Source organism: Oreochromis niloticus, linkage group LG4, assembly GCF_001858045.2.
Source record: "Oreochromis niloticus isolate F11D_XX linkage group LG4, O_niloticus_UMD_NMBU, whole genome shotgun sequence".
Taxonomy (NCBI): domain Eukaryota; kingdom Metazoa; phylum Chordata; class Actinopteri; order Cichliformes; family Cichlidae; genus Oreochromis; species Oreochromis niloticus.
In genome coordinates, this window is record NC_031969.2 from 32,586,407 (window position 1) to 32,601,353 (window position 14,947).

Genomic DNA, 14,947 nt, shown 5'->3' on the forward strand with positions numbered 1-14,947 from the left:
GAGAGAGAGAGGGAGCGACCAGCGCCGATCTGGTCCCAGTCCAGTCCTGTTGGACTAAAAACGAATAAAGAGAGGCACGCAATTGAAAACTCCTCGAATCACCTCCTGGCAAAACACTGCCACCTGGTGGCACTTGCAGCTAAAACATGTAGAGGGTAATTACGAAAAGTACCCGTAAAGGGGAAAATTTACCTTTTAAAATAGGTTATATAACGTGATTTAAAGGGTAATCTTGGTTCCTACCTGCTAATGGTTATGTTGGGAATGCTTTGGAGTTTTCCAAGCTCTGATGTGTGTCAGAAAGAAGTGAGCTCCCTGTTCTGTCATTTTGGTGTTTATCATAAAAACAAACTTAATTTACCTGTGCAAAATCCAACTAAAACCTTCACCATCAGGGGCAGCACTTTTTTCATGTTTCCAGGTGTGTGCTGCTGTTGACTTTTAGAGATGAATAGTGTACTTCTTTTTCCCCACGGTAGATATTAGTAAGCACATAAAGTGACTGACAGGACTTAAAACTAGTCCTACCTCAAACTTTATAACCCCGTATTCTCAAATTAAAAAACAAAAAGCGCAAACAAAAATAATGGAATTAATACATTTCAACGAGTAAACTCACTCTTTTCTGTTTATCCACCACAAATAAACAAGTAATAAATTTATCGTATATTTTTTTCCGCTTTTTATTAGCAAATTTCCCACTAATCCGATGATACCCAGACCCGATGATGTCTGCTTTTATGCAATAATCTCAGCATTTCAACAGCTATCAACTTGAAGCTCTTATTTTGAAAAGAAGCCCAGCTAACCGGAACTCTTCCGGTCAGACGAACATAAGCGCCATCTTGACAGTAGTCCTTTAGCACATTGTGCTGCTGTTTTCTTTTCAGAAATCAGCGTCTGAAAACAGAAAGCTCTTGTTTCCACGTCTCTGGCTCTTCGGGTTCTCGGTCATGTCCAGCATCCAGCTGCTCAGAGTGCTCGTTAACGAGCGGCTGGCCGCGGCCGCCGACGACATCTTGGAGGCGGTGAAGAAGACCATCGCGGGCTATGAGGAGGAGATCCTGCTCTCCAAACGGGAGATCCGCCGCCAGCGACGGATGCTGCAGAGAGAGTCCAGATCAGAGACGTACGCCGGCAAACACTCAGGTCTGTGAGCTGCCGGCGTGTCTTCAGCCCTTCAGGTTGTCCGCTAACAGGCCGCACTGGAAACAGGCCCGTCTGGGGCAGCATGTCTGCCCAGTGGTACCCCATTCAAATATCTGCAGATTTAACGTTTCCCATTTAAAAGCAAAAGTCCCAACCTCACTGAAAACACATTCCTTAATTTCAAAATATGCTTTTAAATTCGGCATAAGAGTTATTCACCAAGCTGCCTCACACTATGAGCAATAGAAACTTTAAATGACTGATTGAAAGGTGACCGTCAGGGCGCCGAACTTTTCGAAATAAATCGTTTCCGCCTCTGAATTCAAAGATGTTCACCTGACAAAGTCTGAAAGCCTATTTCTGACTAGCGTGACTTACTTTGTTATTCAATTAACTGCTTTAAGTTTAGATTAACAAACTTTTTTGTCATTTCAACAGTTCAAAAGACAGTGTTTGCTCATTAAATTCAGGTATACCTGACAACTCAATATAGATATATCTATGTATTTGTTTGTTACCCAAGCATGACATTTAAACCCGACATGTGATTCACCAAGCTGCTCTACAGTCTGAGAAAAATGAACTTTTATGGGCTGGTTTTCACTAAAAGGCTGCTGCTGGGACACCAAACTCCACAGACACATTTAGTAAGACAATTTTATTTCTCCACATGCAAACATTACAGTGATGTGCACAAGTCTTGAGCAACACCAATGTTCTTTGTATTGAAACATTTTCAAGCAGTCTGTGTAGGTTCTCAGTCAGGGAGTGAAGGTTTCACAGTGGTTTTACCTGAAACCTCTGCTAAAAATATCCCACGCTTTTGTTCACACCTTGACTCATATGATCGGGCACGTGATTAATAACCAAAACTCTTAAGGGACAACTCCCACTAGGCCTTAAATACCTGGGCCTCTCCACCATTTGGTTTTAGAACTGAAGAAACGTCTTGCATAAGGGGTGAAACGTCTTAAAAACACTTAAACAAGTTAGTCGCTTTCTATCCAAGCTCCTTAGAATGTGCAAGTGGTGTTCAGGAATAGCTCTGCAGGGTTCTTGAAGGACATTCAAAGATCTTCCTTGGATATTTCTGACTCTTGTTCTGTTTTCTGTCGGGATGATCCATGACTGATCATAACTTTAACACTTCTTGAGGCAACTGTTGTTGTGATTTGGCGCCATATAAATAAAAGTGAATTAAGCTAAACTTAAAACTACCAAGTGTAACCTAACTTTAAGTAGGGCTTAAAAGCTGAATATTAATACAAAGAGAGGGAACTTCAACAGTCAGACAATCCCCTGTGAGGTGACCTTGGCAAGGATGGGAAGGAAGAAATCCCTTTTAACAGGAAGCGACCTCCAGCAGAACCAGGATAAGGGGGAAGACAGCATAGAGAGATCTAAAACCTAAGCACTCATGTGCCCTGAGGTCTAGTGTATTATTGTGAAGTTTGAAGACGATCCATAAAAAACTGGGTAATATGAAGTTTTTACTGATTTTCACATTTGGTGCGACTTTGACCAAATTTTCACCAAAACTAAATCAGCTTGAGCCGTTATTGGTATCAACAATCACACAAAGTTAGAAAATGATATGTTCAAACTCTGGATGCTAGATTACTAACAGACAGACAAACAGACCTGATTACAGACTCCTCCCCTCCAGGGGGCGGGGACTATGCATAACAAATATTAGGGGAAATCTGTTCATTCTTCCTGTGTCTGGAAGACAAAATATCAGTTGTCTGATTTTTTTTGTTTTAAATATCAGTCTTGAAACATTTGATGAATACTTCTGTTTATTTGTCAAATTTGCAGATCAGATTAAATTTTTTTTTTTTCTCAGATGTAGCCCTCAGTTATTTGTGGTGGTATCTGGAGTATAGTTTGTATCATGGCTCTTGATGACATCACTGTTTTCTGAAAGTTTTATCTGTTTTTTTTTTTTTCTCTGCAGACCAGCCACAGCTCACGCTGACTGTCTGGGACGAGGACTTCCCCGAGGATCAGCAGCAGGCAGAGGAGCAGTGTGAGCTGGAGTGGAGCCCCGGTCAAGACTTGGAGAATGAAGAATCTCTACAGACGGACAAGAAGCAGGAGGAGGACGAGGAGCAGCCACAGCACCCGCTTCAGGAGCTGAGGGAGGAGGAAGAGCAGGCGCTGCAAGAGGTTGAAGGGGAGGAGAATAGCGCCATCGGATTCATCTTCAAGCATCAGCCCAGCTCTCCGAGCACTAAAGGAGGTGGTGGCGATCCTCTACCCAGCACGTCCACAGAACAGGAGCAGGCGCAGGAGGAAGTGACTGTGGAGGACAATGACGAGGCCTCCTCCAGCTCCTCGACTGTCAACAGCGATGATGAGTGGAGGGCCAGCATGGATTCTCAGAGCGACGACAGCGACAGAAGCCACGAGTGGAAGCCGAAGAAGAAGAAGGGGCCTCGTGTACCGATGGCGCCGACACTGCACCTGGCTAAAAAACTCAAATCCAGAATCTGCTGTAAAGTGTGCGGGAAAGGCTTCCACGCCAACATCTCTTTGGTGAACCACATGGAGATTCACCCCAAGGACATCTGTGGCGTGTGCGGGGAACATTTCGACAGCGAGGAGAGCTTTCAGAGTCACGTGAAAACCCACGTGAAAGCGGAGATCTGCAGCGTCTGTGGGAAGTGTTTCGGGACATCGAGCAACCTGGAGACGCACATGAGGATCCACACGGGGGAGAAACCGTTCCTGTGCAGCGAGTGCGGGAAATCCTTCAACTGCCGTCACAACATGATGCGACACATCAGGATACACACAGGGGAAAAACCGTACACCTGCACCATCTGTGGGAAATGCTTCAATGACTACTCGACTCTGAAGCGCCATCTGCTGGTTCATATCCGCAAGAAAACCCGCAATCCAGAAAACTCATCAGTTAATGATGACGGCGACAAGGAGCTCAAGACATCGCAGTCAAAAAAGTCCCGGGCTATATGCGAAGTATGCGGGAAAATGTTCCACTCGGTGGTTTCTCTGGTGAATCACGCCAAAAGTCATGCCACGGATGTCTGCGGCGTTTGCGGGATGAATTTCGATTCTGAGGAAAACTTGAAAAGTCACCTGAAGACTCACAAAAGTGGGAAGGTCTGCGAAGTGTGCGGTAAGTGTTTCGACGGGCACGGAAACCTGGAGATGCACATGAGGATTCACACCGGGGAGAAACCGTTTCTGTGCAACGAGTGCGGGAAATCCTTCAACTGCAGACACAACATGCTGCGGCACATCAGGACGCACACGGGGGAGAAGCCGTTTCTGTGCAACGTTTGCGGCCGAGGCTTCAGCGACCAAACGAGCCTGAAGCAGCACAGCAGCACGCACACGGGAGTCAAACCGTACCGCTGCGAGGTCTGCGGGAAAGGCTTCCACCGAAAGACGTACGTGAGACTGCACATGAAGAGCCACACGTCTGGGAAGTGACTGCTGTGTAAATAAAGATTTTGGAAATGAAGATGTTTTTGAAGTTTATTATGAAAAACTGACAGAATTTATATCGTCTTCATGCATCATTGGTCCTGAATATAGTGTTGGAAGGAAAATATCCAAAGGTGGCTTATTGTTCCAAAAATAAGGCTGCTGTGGCTCCATACGTTTCAGTAATATTGAGCTCGGCGTGACTCACAGTGAAGGTAAAGACTAAAGGACGACCCACACTGCACCAAAGAAAGGCAGAGAACACATTTCTGACTAGTCTGATGTTTCTAAGGGACAATTTGAATTATTAGATTTTTTTTTTAACCTCTGGCACAGCTTTGTTTTCTTTTTAATCACTTAAAGCCCGAAATATGAAATAATATTAAGTGCCAGAAAATTCAGTTTTTTTGAAAACAGACAGTCTATCGTACCATCTGAGAAATTTGTTTAAAAAATTAACTACATTTTTATTTCCGTTTATGACTTTTAATTTGTATCTTATTTGTTACATCTGGGGGGAAAAAAATCACACTGGTGATGTAGAAGTCTCAAAAACTGACAAAAACCATCAAATATAATACACTAGACATTAAGGGGTTAAAGCCATATTTGGTTATAGCAGCCATAATAGATTCATCAGATTCATATTTCTGTTGACTCCACTAGAGTAGCTCCTGGAGTCTAAGAGAGAGAGAGGGGGAAATGTTTTCTTTATCTCATCCTGTGTTTGCAGCCCTTCAGTCCTCTCAGCTCCTGTCTCCTTAAGTGCCCACTTGATTCTGATTGGCCATCTTCCAGAAGCTTCCGGAGGGGCAACACTCAGTTTTTGTTTGGTGGTGCTTTCTTCTTAGGAGACGTCAGATTCAATGGAAGCTTGTTTACGACACTGAAAAAACAAATTTACCACCCAAAATTCTGCACGACGCACCTGAAACTTCCCAGAAAGCTGATTTTCTTCTGGACGAAGTGTTTTCATCGTGAGAACCGAGCTCACGGCTCACTGTGAGCTGAGACTGAAGAGTCACTTGGATGAAACGCTTTGAACACAATCAACTTTGAGATTTTTTTACCTGGATGATTTAGCGTGCATCAAAACGCATCTCACACGTCTGAGAAAATAACTTGAAATTTTGAATTAGGTGTAAATGGCAGTGGCAAAGAAGTTAATGTTTTTGTTTGTTTGTTTTTCAGGGAGGAAACAAACTTTAAAAATCAAATCCAGCTTTTTAGTTTACACACCAAAGAAGAAATTCTGGGAGTTACACCGAACAGCCCCCATAACATGTTTAACAGCTGAAAGCTTTGTTTCATTAAATGCTTTTCTGTCATTATTCCAACTTCACCCACAAATAGGTCGAGCATCAAACACTAACATCCTTAACATCCTGCTTTAACGCTATCGCAGAATATAACATAAGTTTGCTCTCAGACTTTTTATCCTATTACACGTGTGGGGCCACCTGGTCTAACTTTGTACTTCAAGCCCCAAACAAACGACTACAATGTAACGTTTTATTGTTTAGTACACATGCAGGCGGTTACATGATGTAAATCTGTGTACTTCATATGCAGTCACATCGTGCCTCTGACAGACTGATAATGTGCAGCAGTTTGGAGTCATGACTTCAGATATACAGTTAATGTCGAGCTGCTAACTCGAGTTGGTCAAAGCTGTTTGCTGAGAGATGCCTTCTGTATTTTGATGGAGACTAATTTTTAGATTTTGTTGGGGTTTTTTAATCTTTTGCTCAAACTTTCTTAATAAACTCTGAATCAACTTTGGTTGTTTCTTTGCTTATTTCTCCACAGTGCACAGATGACCAAAGAACTACAGGGAGTTTAAAATGTGATTAAAACCAGTATTTTTTTTTAATTGGGCTCATTTATGTTACGAATTACTTGGCAATGTGGTTCGCACTTTTGCCTCACAGCAAGAAGACCCTGGGTTAGTGGGGGTAGGTTGCCCCAAGGTGGAGCAGGAGGTGGGGTGCATCTTGATAAGTGGAAGAGGATGGATGGAGAATTACAGCGGCCTTCTTTATTCTGCTGAGCTTGGCTGGTTAGCTTTTAGCAAAAGGGATACATTTCAAAAAAATGGTGAGAAGGTTTTAAAGAACAACAAAGACATTTTCACAAGATACTGTGGTCTTATCTTGTATTTGATCATATGAAATAAAGATAATAGTAATTAATGTTACACTAACAGCAGTAACAACTGACCATTTAGTTGTGAATTATTGGGTCAGTAAAACATCACCCTCTGTTTTTTTCACAGATTGCAATGTGTGATGTATTCTTATTATTATTATTAAAATTAATTTTATGATCATTATATAACGTCACAGAAAGAAGACCAGTATACTTTCCAGTGAAACAGACGCTCATATTTCAATGGAAGCATTTAAATATATGAAATAAAGGCTGCTTTACCAGATAAAACTCGTTTGCTTTAAAATCAGGCCATAGCACTGCTAAGCTAGGCTAGTAAGCTTTTAGCTGTACTGAATAAAGAACCTATAACATATATATAAAACATATAAGTAAACATTAACACACTCAGCTAAACTCTCTTTTGTATATGTTTATTTAAAAATTATTTTATTTTCTTTAATCCCAATTATTCTTTATTTTTATGAACTGGTAAATCCCCCAAAAGCTTACATCCATCTCTAACAAGCTAAACTAACTACAAACAAACTCTTACTGGTAGCTTTCGTGTTCATGTTAATTGTGTAAATGCTGTGAGGCACTCACACTGTTGAGTTCCTGTTTCTCTTTATTCTTTATTATTCTAGTTTGATTTGAATTTAATTAGATTTTATATGTAATGACTTAACTGGCACACTGTAAATGAACAAAAATAGCAATTACTGCTACTTCATTAATCTAGCCTAGTTAGCTTTTAAGGATTTAAACACATTTGGAGGTTCTTAAGTAAACTGCATAATATTGTGTGTCATCATAGTAATACTGCAGTTATATTTTATGCCAGTCTTTGGAATAAAAGGTATACGCCCACACCTATACAGGTATTTTGGTAAGCTTTGGGTTTTGGCATCTTGAATCTCTGAAAATGGAGCATTTGAAAAACTCCTGCTAAAGAGAACAGCCTAACAAACTCAGTTTGTTTCATTTTGATGTGGATGGACATATTTTGCAAACTAAATTTGAAAAAAAAAAATATCCTACGTACATGCAGATGTAGCTCTCGTGTTTTTAGAGGACTGCTCAGTTTTTCAGATTTCTGCTTGTTAGATGAGACGATGATGACACAGAATCCAAACAATGGGAACAACAATAGAAATCAAAGCAGTGAAGCAAAAACGCACAAACTTCATCACTGGTGACTCATGTGTCACATTTGACTTGTTGTTCTGGTAGATTTGAGAAGTCGAGGTTTAAAAACAACGAGGTTTATGTGTCATCAGTTAATTCAGCCGCTTCCTTTTTAACTTCATGCATCTTTAGTTGATTTGTCATCTCCGCTTCCAACGCTCGTCTCATCAGGCTGAAACATGATTCTTTTTTTTCTGTTTTCACATCGAGTTCATCTCTACAGTCAGGACTGCAGGTCCTGTGAAGGAGGTAAAAACACAAACCTTACAGGTGCCTTTTAATCCTGCATGAGGTCAGAGTTTGATTCAAATAAGACTGATAACGGGTAACGTGGGTCTCTTTAATCAATATCCTTGGTGTCTTGTCAGCTATTTATTTTTTAAAAAGCATTTCAGAAATCCATGACTGATGGTTTTCTAATGTGTGTTTTATATTTTATAGGATTTTACTGCATTGGTGTCATTGTCTGAAAAATGAAGCTGTTAGCAATCAGATGCTTCCCAGATGACACTGCATGATTGATCAAAATGAACTTTTCTGTGTTCCATCCATTTTGAAAAGATCTCCAACACCACCCACTACAGTTTAGCTCTAAACCACGACAGAGCCTCCACTGTGTTTTAAATATGGATGTAGACCCTCACTTGTCATACCTCTCTCCTGACCTCCTCTGTACATACTGACAAATTGAACCAAACATTTCCCTCTTTCCCTTCCTTCATGGATCAGCTGAATGTCCAGATGCAATTCTCATATCGTTTGTCAGGATCTGGATTTTTTTCCTGTTTCTTAAGGGCATGACTTTCATATGCTGTTCTTCTGCTGTAGATAGTTTGTTATAGGCCTGACACTTTATCTTTTTCCTTCTACTTGTCCAGCTTACCCAATTTTTTTAAGAACATACTGCACACCAAACTGAGATAAGCCACGTTTTTGGCTTTGGGATTTACCTTTTTGAGGCAAAAATACTATTTATACCTGTAAAACTGTCATCTTTGGCAAGTTCAACTAAAGAAATGGGAACAAATGAACTGTCCTTTTATGCTAGAGTGATTTATATTATCACTATTAGTACTATTACTGCTACAGTCTTGAATAGTATAATCTTGAATAACAATCCTTTGATTTTATCAGGTCAACAACGACATGTAGCACATTAATTTTATTTCTTTCTAGTTAAATTTTGCCTCTAATACGGATCAAGTACAGTGCGCATGCGCAGCTGGTCACCGTCAGTACCATAGCAACAGCAGCGGACATCAGACGCGAACATGGTGAGTGTTTGTGTTTTCGGCTAGTTTTGTAGCTATTTGCTGTTTTTGAGCTGCTGTTTGAGTGATGGTGCCTCTAAAAACTGATAGAAGCTCGGAGTCACTTTATGTCTGAGCGTTTTACCGGCCCGAAAACACGAAGCAGCGCCACATCCTTCGGCTAACACGGGCTAACTTTAATTAGCTCCTTAGCTCGTTAAGTAGCCGGATAACAGCAGCAGAATCCTGAAGGAGAAGCTGGATTAATCTCTGCTTCGGCTGTGTGTGAAGAGTCAGCATCAAACCCAGCATTAAAAATGTATAGTGAACTATTATTATTATTGATATTAAGATGGTTCTTATTGTTATGTTAGCCCAAACCAGAATGTTTGTTTGTGTTATCATCACACTTTAACCCAGACATGTTTCTGATTGGTCTAAATGTTGATGTTTCCAGGCAAAAGCAATGACTGTGAAAGACGCGCTGGCCAAATGGGTGAGACACTCACACACACACACACACACACACACTCTCTCACTCACTCAGCCAATCAATCAATCATAATACAGTGGACTAAATCAAACAAAGGATGTAACTCAAACAAAACATCACATAAAACACATGGAAAAATAATTTCCTTCAGAGAGACAGCAGTGTACTATGAAACAGGCTTTGAGACTTATTAAGAAAACTTTAGTCTTATATCACCATGGTTACCAGTGCTGCAGACCTTAACCTGCTTCCCAGCAGCCCTAGTCCAAGATCAGGCATGAAATCACTGCCTATCAGACCAATCAGAGTTCTGAAAAATAATGTCAACATTCTGAGTTCAGAATGCAGATAGTCCAAAGATTTAAAGGTCTTTATGAGCATTATTCTTTTCTGTCCACCTGAAGCTCATCACTGATTCACATGCCAAGATATTTACACTGCTACACAAAATAGTTTACCACGACAGGAGAGACAGTCATAGGATTCATCTTGAAGTCCACAATCAGCTCTGCAGATTCAGACACCTTAATGTCCAAGAACGACACCACCCAGACTCACATGTTGGCTGCCACAGTGTGTACATGTTTGTGACTGTGTGTGTGTGCAGGAGGAGAAGTCAGGCGAGAAACGGAGCGAGGCAAAAGCCATCAAGCTGTATGGTCAGATTCCTCCTATAGAGAAGATGGACGCATCGCTCTCCACGCTGACAAACTGCGAGTGAGTGCTGCAGATGGGACGCTGTCTCATAAAGTCAGAAGTACTTCACTTATTTGTGGTAAACTGTGAGGGTCAGCAGAACAGGAGGACACCCAGAAACAGCCTTAAAAACAGTAGCACAGGCAGGTTTGGGCCAAACACTCATCCTTCAAATCCATCACGTGTTGTTGTGTCGCTTTCTCTACAGGAAACTGTCTCTGTCCACAAACTGCATCGAGAAGATAACAAACCTCAACGGCCTGAGTGAGTGCTGACTACACACACACACACACACACACACACACACACACACTCTGACCACAGATGGAAACGTGTTGTTGTAATGTGATGTGTGGTCCTTTCAGAGAACCTGAAGATTTTGTCTTTAGGAAGGAACAACATCAAGTCGCTCGCAGGGCTGGTGAGTCACACGGGACACTGAGGCGTCCTGGGGACGTGGGTGAGACAAAAAATGCACGGCCACAAGTTAAGACACATGATAACTGAATTGTTGCCAGGTCTAAAGTTTCCAAGCACTTTAGATTTGTCAAAACACGAGCACCAATACAAAATGTTCTCCTTTATCTTTTCATACCTGTGTCATAAAAAGAATATTACCACCAGAAACTCTGTATTTATCCAAACGTTATTAACATGACAGCGTCAACATGTGACCTGAAACCTACGACACAGGTTCAACAGATCGAGGATATCTTTCTGTTTTCTGACCTCACTTAACCCAACATCATCATCAGCAACCTGGCAAGAGGTCACATGAATAATAAGATAATGAGATGATTCTTCATCACAAATTTGGGAAATTCTTTTGTTACATTCATAATCATAACAATCATAATAAAAGTAATAGTAATAATAAAAACCAAGTTTTTAAAAAAAAAAATTCCAGGACTGGTTGTAGGCTGAAGTTTAGTTTCATGCATCTGGATCCATTTTTTGTGAATTATTTTACATTGTGTGTGTGTGTGTGTGTGTGTGTGTGTGTGTGTGTGTGTGTGTGTTTGTGCGTGTGTGAGCAGGAGGCTGTAGGTGACACACTGGAGGAGTTGTGGATCTCTTATAACCAGATAGAGAAGCTGAAGGGAATCCAGTGCCTGAAGAACCTGAAAGTCCTCTACATGTCCAACAACCTGGTCAAAGACTGGGGTAAGCAGGGTTAGAGCAGGTGTGGTGATGCTTGCTAAGGAATAAGAACACAAAAACATCCCGCGGTCCTTTTTCCTTCATCGCTGTGACGGGTTCATGGTGCAGATGTAAAGTTGCTGTTGCTGCACCTTTAGCTAGCTACAGAAGAGGAGCGAGCATGAATGGAGTAATATTTATATAAGTGTCAGGTGATTTCAAATGCAGCTTTTCAAACAGCTCGACAATAATCACACACACACACTTTGTCTGCAGTTTGAGAGCTAAATGAACAGTTGCTTTGTTTTCCAGGGAGAGAAAAAATGTAAATGTGTGAGATAGATGGAGGAAGATGAAAGAGGACAGGAGAGGCAGATAAGAGACTATTTTTACACTAAGGACTGCTAGATCTTACATGTAATGGCCTCATTCATTTTACTTTAGTTTATAAATCAAATGAGAAACATTATGTTTCTCTGAATTGTGTTTTTGTTAAATTTCTTGCAAAACAAACTCGTTTTACTGATTTTCTGGATGAACATACAGTCAGTTTAGTGCAGACCGAACTGGTTAGTTTGCAGTGATGTGATAAAGTTTACAGGAATCAGAATCAGCATACTTTATTAATCGCTAGGGAAATTATGTGGGTTACAGTTGCTTCAGTACAGTAACATTAACAAAAACAGGCTAGACTATTTAACAATACAATATGTTAAGATATAAGGAATAACACAATATATACAAATCCCCAAATAATAGATATCCAGGGTTGGCAGATGTGATTATAAATAAATATCACGAAAATTGATAGCAACATTACCGAGTGAGAAAGAGCGTGTGGGAAAAGGATGTAACTATTGCAGTGTTTACAGTGTATTACATGGAGGAGTTGTACAGGGAGATGGGCACAGGCAGGAATGATTTTGATTTTGGTGACCTCAGTCTTGCACTGTGGTGAATTATTGTTACATGAGTTTATATTTAAGGTGTTACTGATTAGGTTCACTGACTGAAATCTGCCTTTCGTACAAGTTGTATAGTGTTTATAGCATCCAGAGGCTTTCACAGCAGCAAAAACAAATCAAAATACTCCTTCATAGTATTCGAGCATTACTCATAAAGTAAAACTTCTATCATTTTGCCTCTGTGAAACACCCAGAGCATGGCACATTGCTGTGCAATCGCATTAAAACTCTATCGTATTATTAATAACACAGTGTGTTTGGTAACCATTGAGCTCCAGGCCTTCCTGTTTGCTCACCAGCAGGCTGATCTGATTCTGGACGCTCCCTCGGTCAGACAGACTCCTCCTCCATGCTGGACTGCAGCTGGTGATGACAGTCGTGGTCCTCTAAAGTGGGATTTATAATCGAGCAGAGCGCTATCAGCTGTAGAACAACATGGAGGACAGTCGGCTGATATTTACTCAAGTCCATGTTTTAAGATTTACTAACGTATCTATAGAGCGCCGGTGCCCCTGCTGTCTGTTCTACTGTGAAAGTTTTCTTTAGGTGAAATTATTTTTTATTTTTCTTGAATCCAACATTGTTTTTTAACTTGTTGATTTGTGAAGTTGCTGTGGTGAATGTTGTGTTTCGTGTGTGTTGCAGGAGAGTTTGTGAGGCTGGCGGAGCTGCCGTGCCTCGTTGACCTCGTGTTTGTCGGAAATCCTCTGGAGGAGAAACACTCGGCCGAGGGGACGTGGATGGATGAGGCCACGAAGAGACTCCCTAATCTGAAGAAATTAGACGGTACGAGTGTTTCAGAGCGGAACAGATCATAGTGCCGAGCTGCTGCCCGCAACTGATCTCTTCTTCTGCATTTTTCAGGAACTCCGGTCATCAAGCAGGAAGTGGATGAAGGAGAAGGAGAGAGCTGAGAGGCGTGAGCCCTCTGTTTCCTCAGTCTTCCTCCTTTTTTTGAGTTTTCTGTGGTTTGTTACGGTGCTTTCCTTTATATGAACCATTTTTTATGACAGCACAGACTTTGTTGTAGATCAACAAGCACAAGAATGTTTGTTTTAGAGTTTTTAAAAGCTAATTTCCTAAAAGCTGTTTACAGCCTTTTACTGACTGACTGGGAAGGATTTTAAAGCTAATTGTTGTTAACTGTGATGGTACAAGAGCATCAAATCCTCCGTGTTCTCAGACTGTTAGCATCACACCAGGTGTTTCTGGCTGTAAATACTGAACTCTGTGTTCCTTCTGTGACATTTACAACACGTTCACATCACACTGGACTAAAACCAGCTTTATAAAGTAGACACTACATCAGACGAGGAAAACTACTGCTCAGCAGTGGTGTCAGCAGCTGTTTGAGTAATAATAGAAGAAGACTAAACACTGGAAGAGTCACTAATGGTTAAATAGTTAACACCACTCTTTAACGAGTGCTGCTGGACTCCAGCCTTTCGAGGCTGAAAACTGGAGCTGTAGTTCCTCTAATGTCCACCAGAGGCTGACTCCAAACCTGCCGCCTGCCTTTCATTGGTTACTGTATGTGACCTGTAAATGACCCCTTTAGTGCCTGAGCTTAACCACTTCTGAAACTGCCACCCCTACAACCCGCTAGCGTTGAGGTCATAGGTCTAAAAACGACTCACAGGGTTGATCGTGCATCAGAGGATGTTGATGTGGGAGTGTGAGGCTGGGCCAGGTGAGGCTCCGCCCACTGGCTCTGGAGTGAGCAACCTCTCAAATGTGTCAATCACAATCCAGCCAATAGTGGCGTCCTGCTGTGCACTGATATCAGCTGACCTCTCAGAAGGTGAGCTGATGGGAAACAAAGGGAATATCTTTGTTTACGCTCTGCTGCTGCCTCAGATCAGCCTCCTCTGCTCGGTGTGTGTCCACCGCAGAGGCTGCAAAGCTTCAACAGTCAAATCTGAAGAAGAAGAAGGTGTTTCCTGCTCGTTTATCCACCACTGTCTCTGTAACCTCATGTGTTTTAAGTTATTTCATGTTTGTACAGTATTATGGTCCTTGGAATGATTTAATAAATATTGTTGATGTAACATGTCTTTACTCACAGCAGACAACAAACCAACACCCAGAACATACCCAGTGCCCTGCATCACCGATCAGCCTGTTAGTGGTGCTGTTTTATCGTTTCTGACTGCATCGTGAGCTCCTCTTCTCATCAACCGTGATCAAAGTTACTCAGACCGTTCACTGGCAAACTGACAGCTTTAGGTTTAATGTCTGATTTTACTCATTTGGACTTAAACTTCAGCTCCAACATGCAGAAATGCTCAGGCTGCGGTGCATGTGTGAAAGGTGTTTTATATGAATCCAATCAAATCATGAGAGGCTGTCACAGCAGCATAAACACATAGAAATACTAATTTTGTAGTATTCGAGCATTACTCACAAAGCATACAGGCACTGAGGCAAATAATGCAACAATTATGAAGTGCAAAGCTGGATTTATG

The 14,947-nt window shown here is 41.4% G+C and overlaps 2 protein-coding genes across 3 annotated transcripts; both read left to right on the plus strand.

Moving 5' to 3' along the window:
- The first annotated feature begins 680 nt into the window (after positions 1-680).
- Positions 681-6,019, plus strand: LOC102077529 (gastrula zinc finger protein XlCGF57.1). The gene is made up of 2 exons (XM_005469097.4): positions 681-1,149; positions 3,107-6,019. Exons 1-2 carry the CDS (start codon positions 954-956, stop codon positions 4,606-4,608), a joined length of 1,698 nt encoding a protein of 565 aa, XP_005469154.1. The 5' UTR covers positions 681-953; the 3' UTR covers positions 4,609-6,019.
- Positions 6,020-9,136: 3,117 nt separating this feature from the next.
- On the plus strand, positions 9,137-14,530 carry LOC100704144 (dynein light chain 1, axonemal). Of its 2 annotated transcripts, none has more exons than XM_005469098.4 (8): positions 9,137-9,212; positions 9,646-9,684; positions 10,289-10,398; positions 10,586-10,641; positions 10,743-10,798; positions 11,415-11,541; positions 13,128-13,268; positions 13,347-14,530. In XM_005469098.4, exons 1-8 carry the CDS (start codon positions 9,210-9,212, stop codon positions 13,394-13,396), a joined length of 582 nt encoding a protein of 193 aa, XP_005469155.1. In that variant the 5' UTR covers positions 9,137-9,209; the 3' UTR covers positions 13,397-14,530. The 2 variants fall into 2 exon arrangements, with proteins under 2 accessions (XP_005469155.1, XP_019213147.1); XM_019357602.1 differs by having other exon boundaries at positions 9,206-9,480.
- The last annotated feature ends 417 nt before the right edge of the window (positions 14,531-14,947 follow it).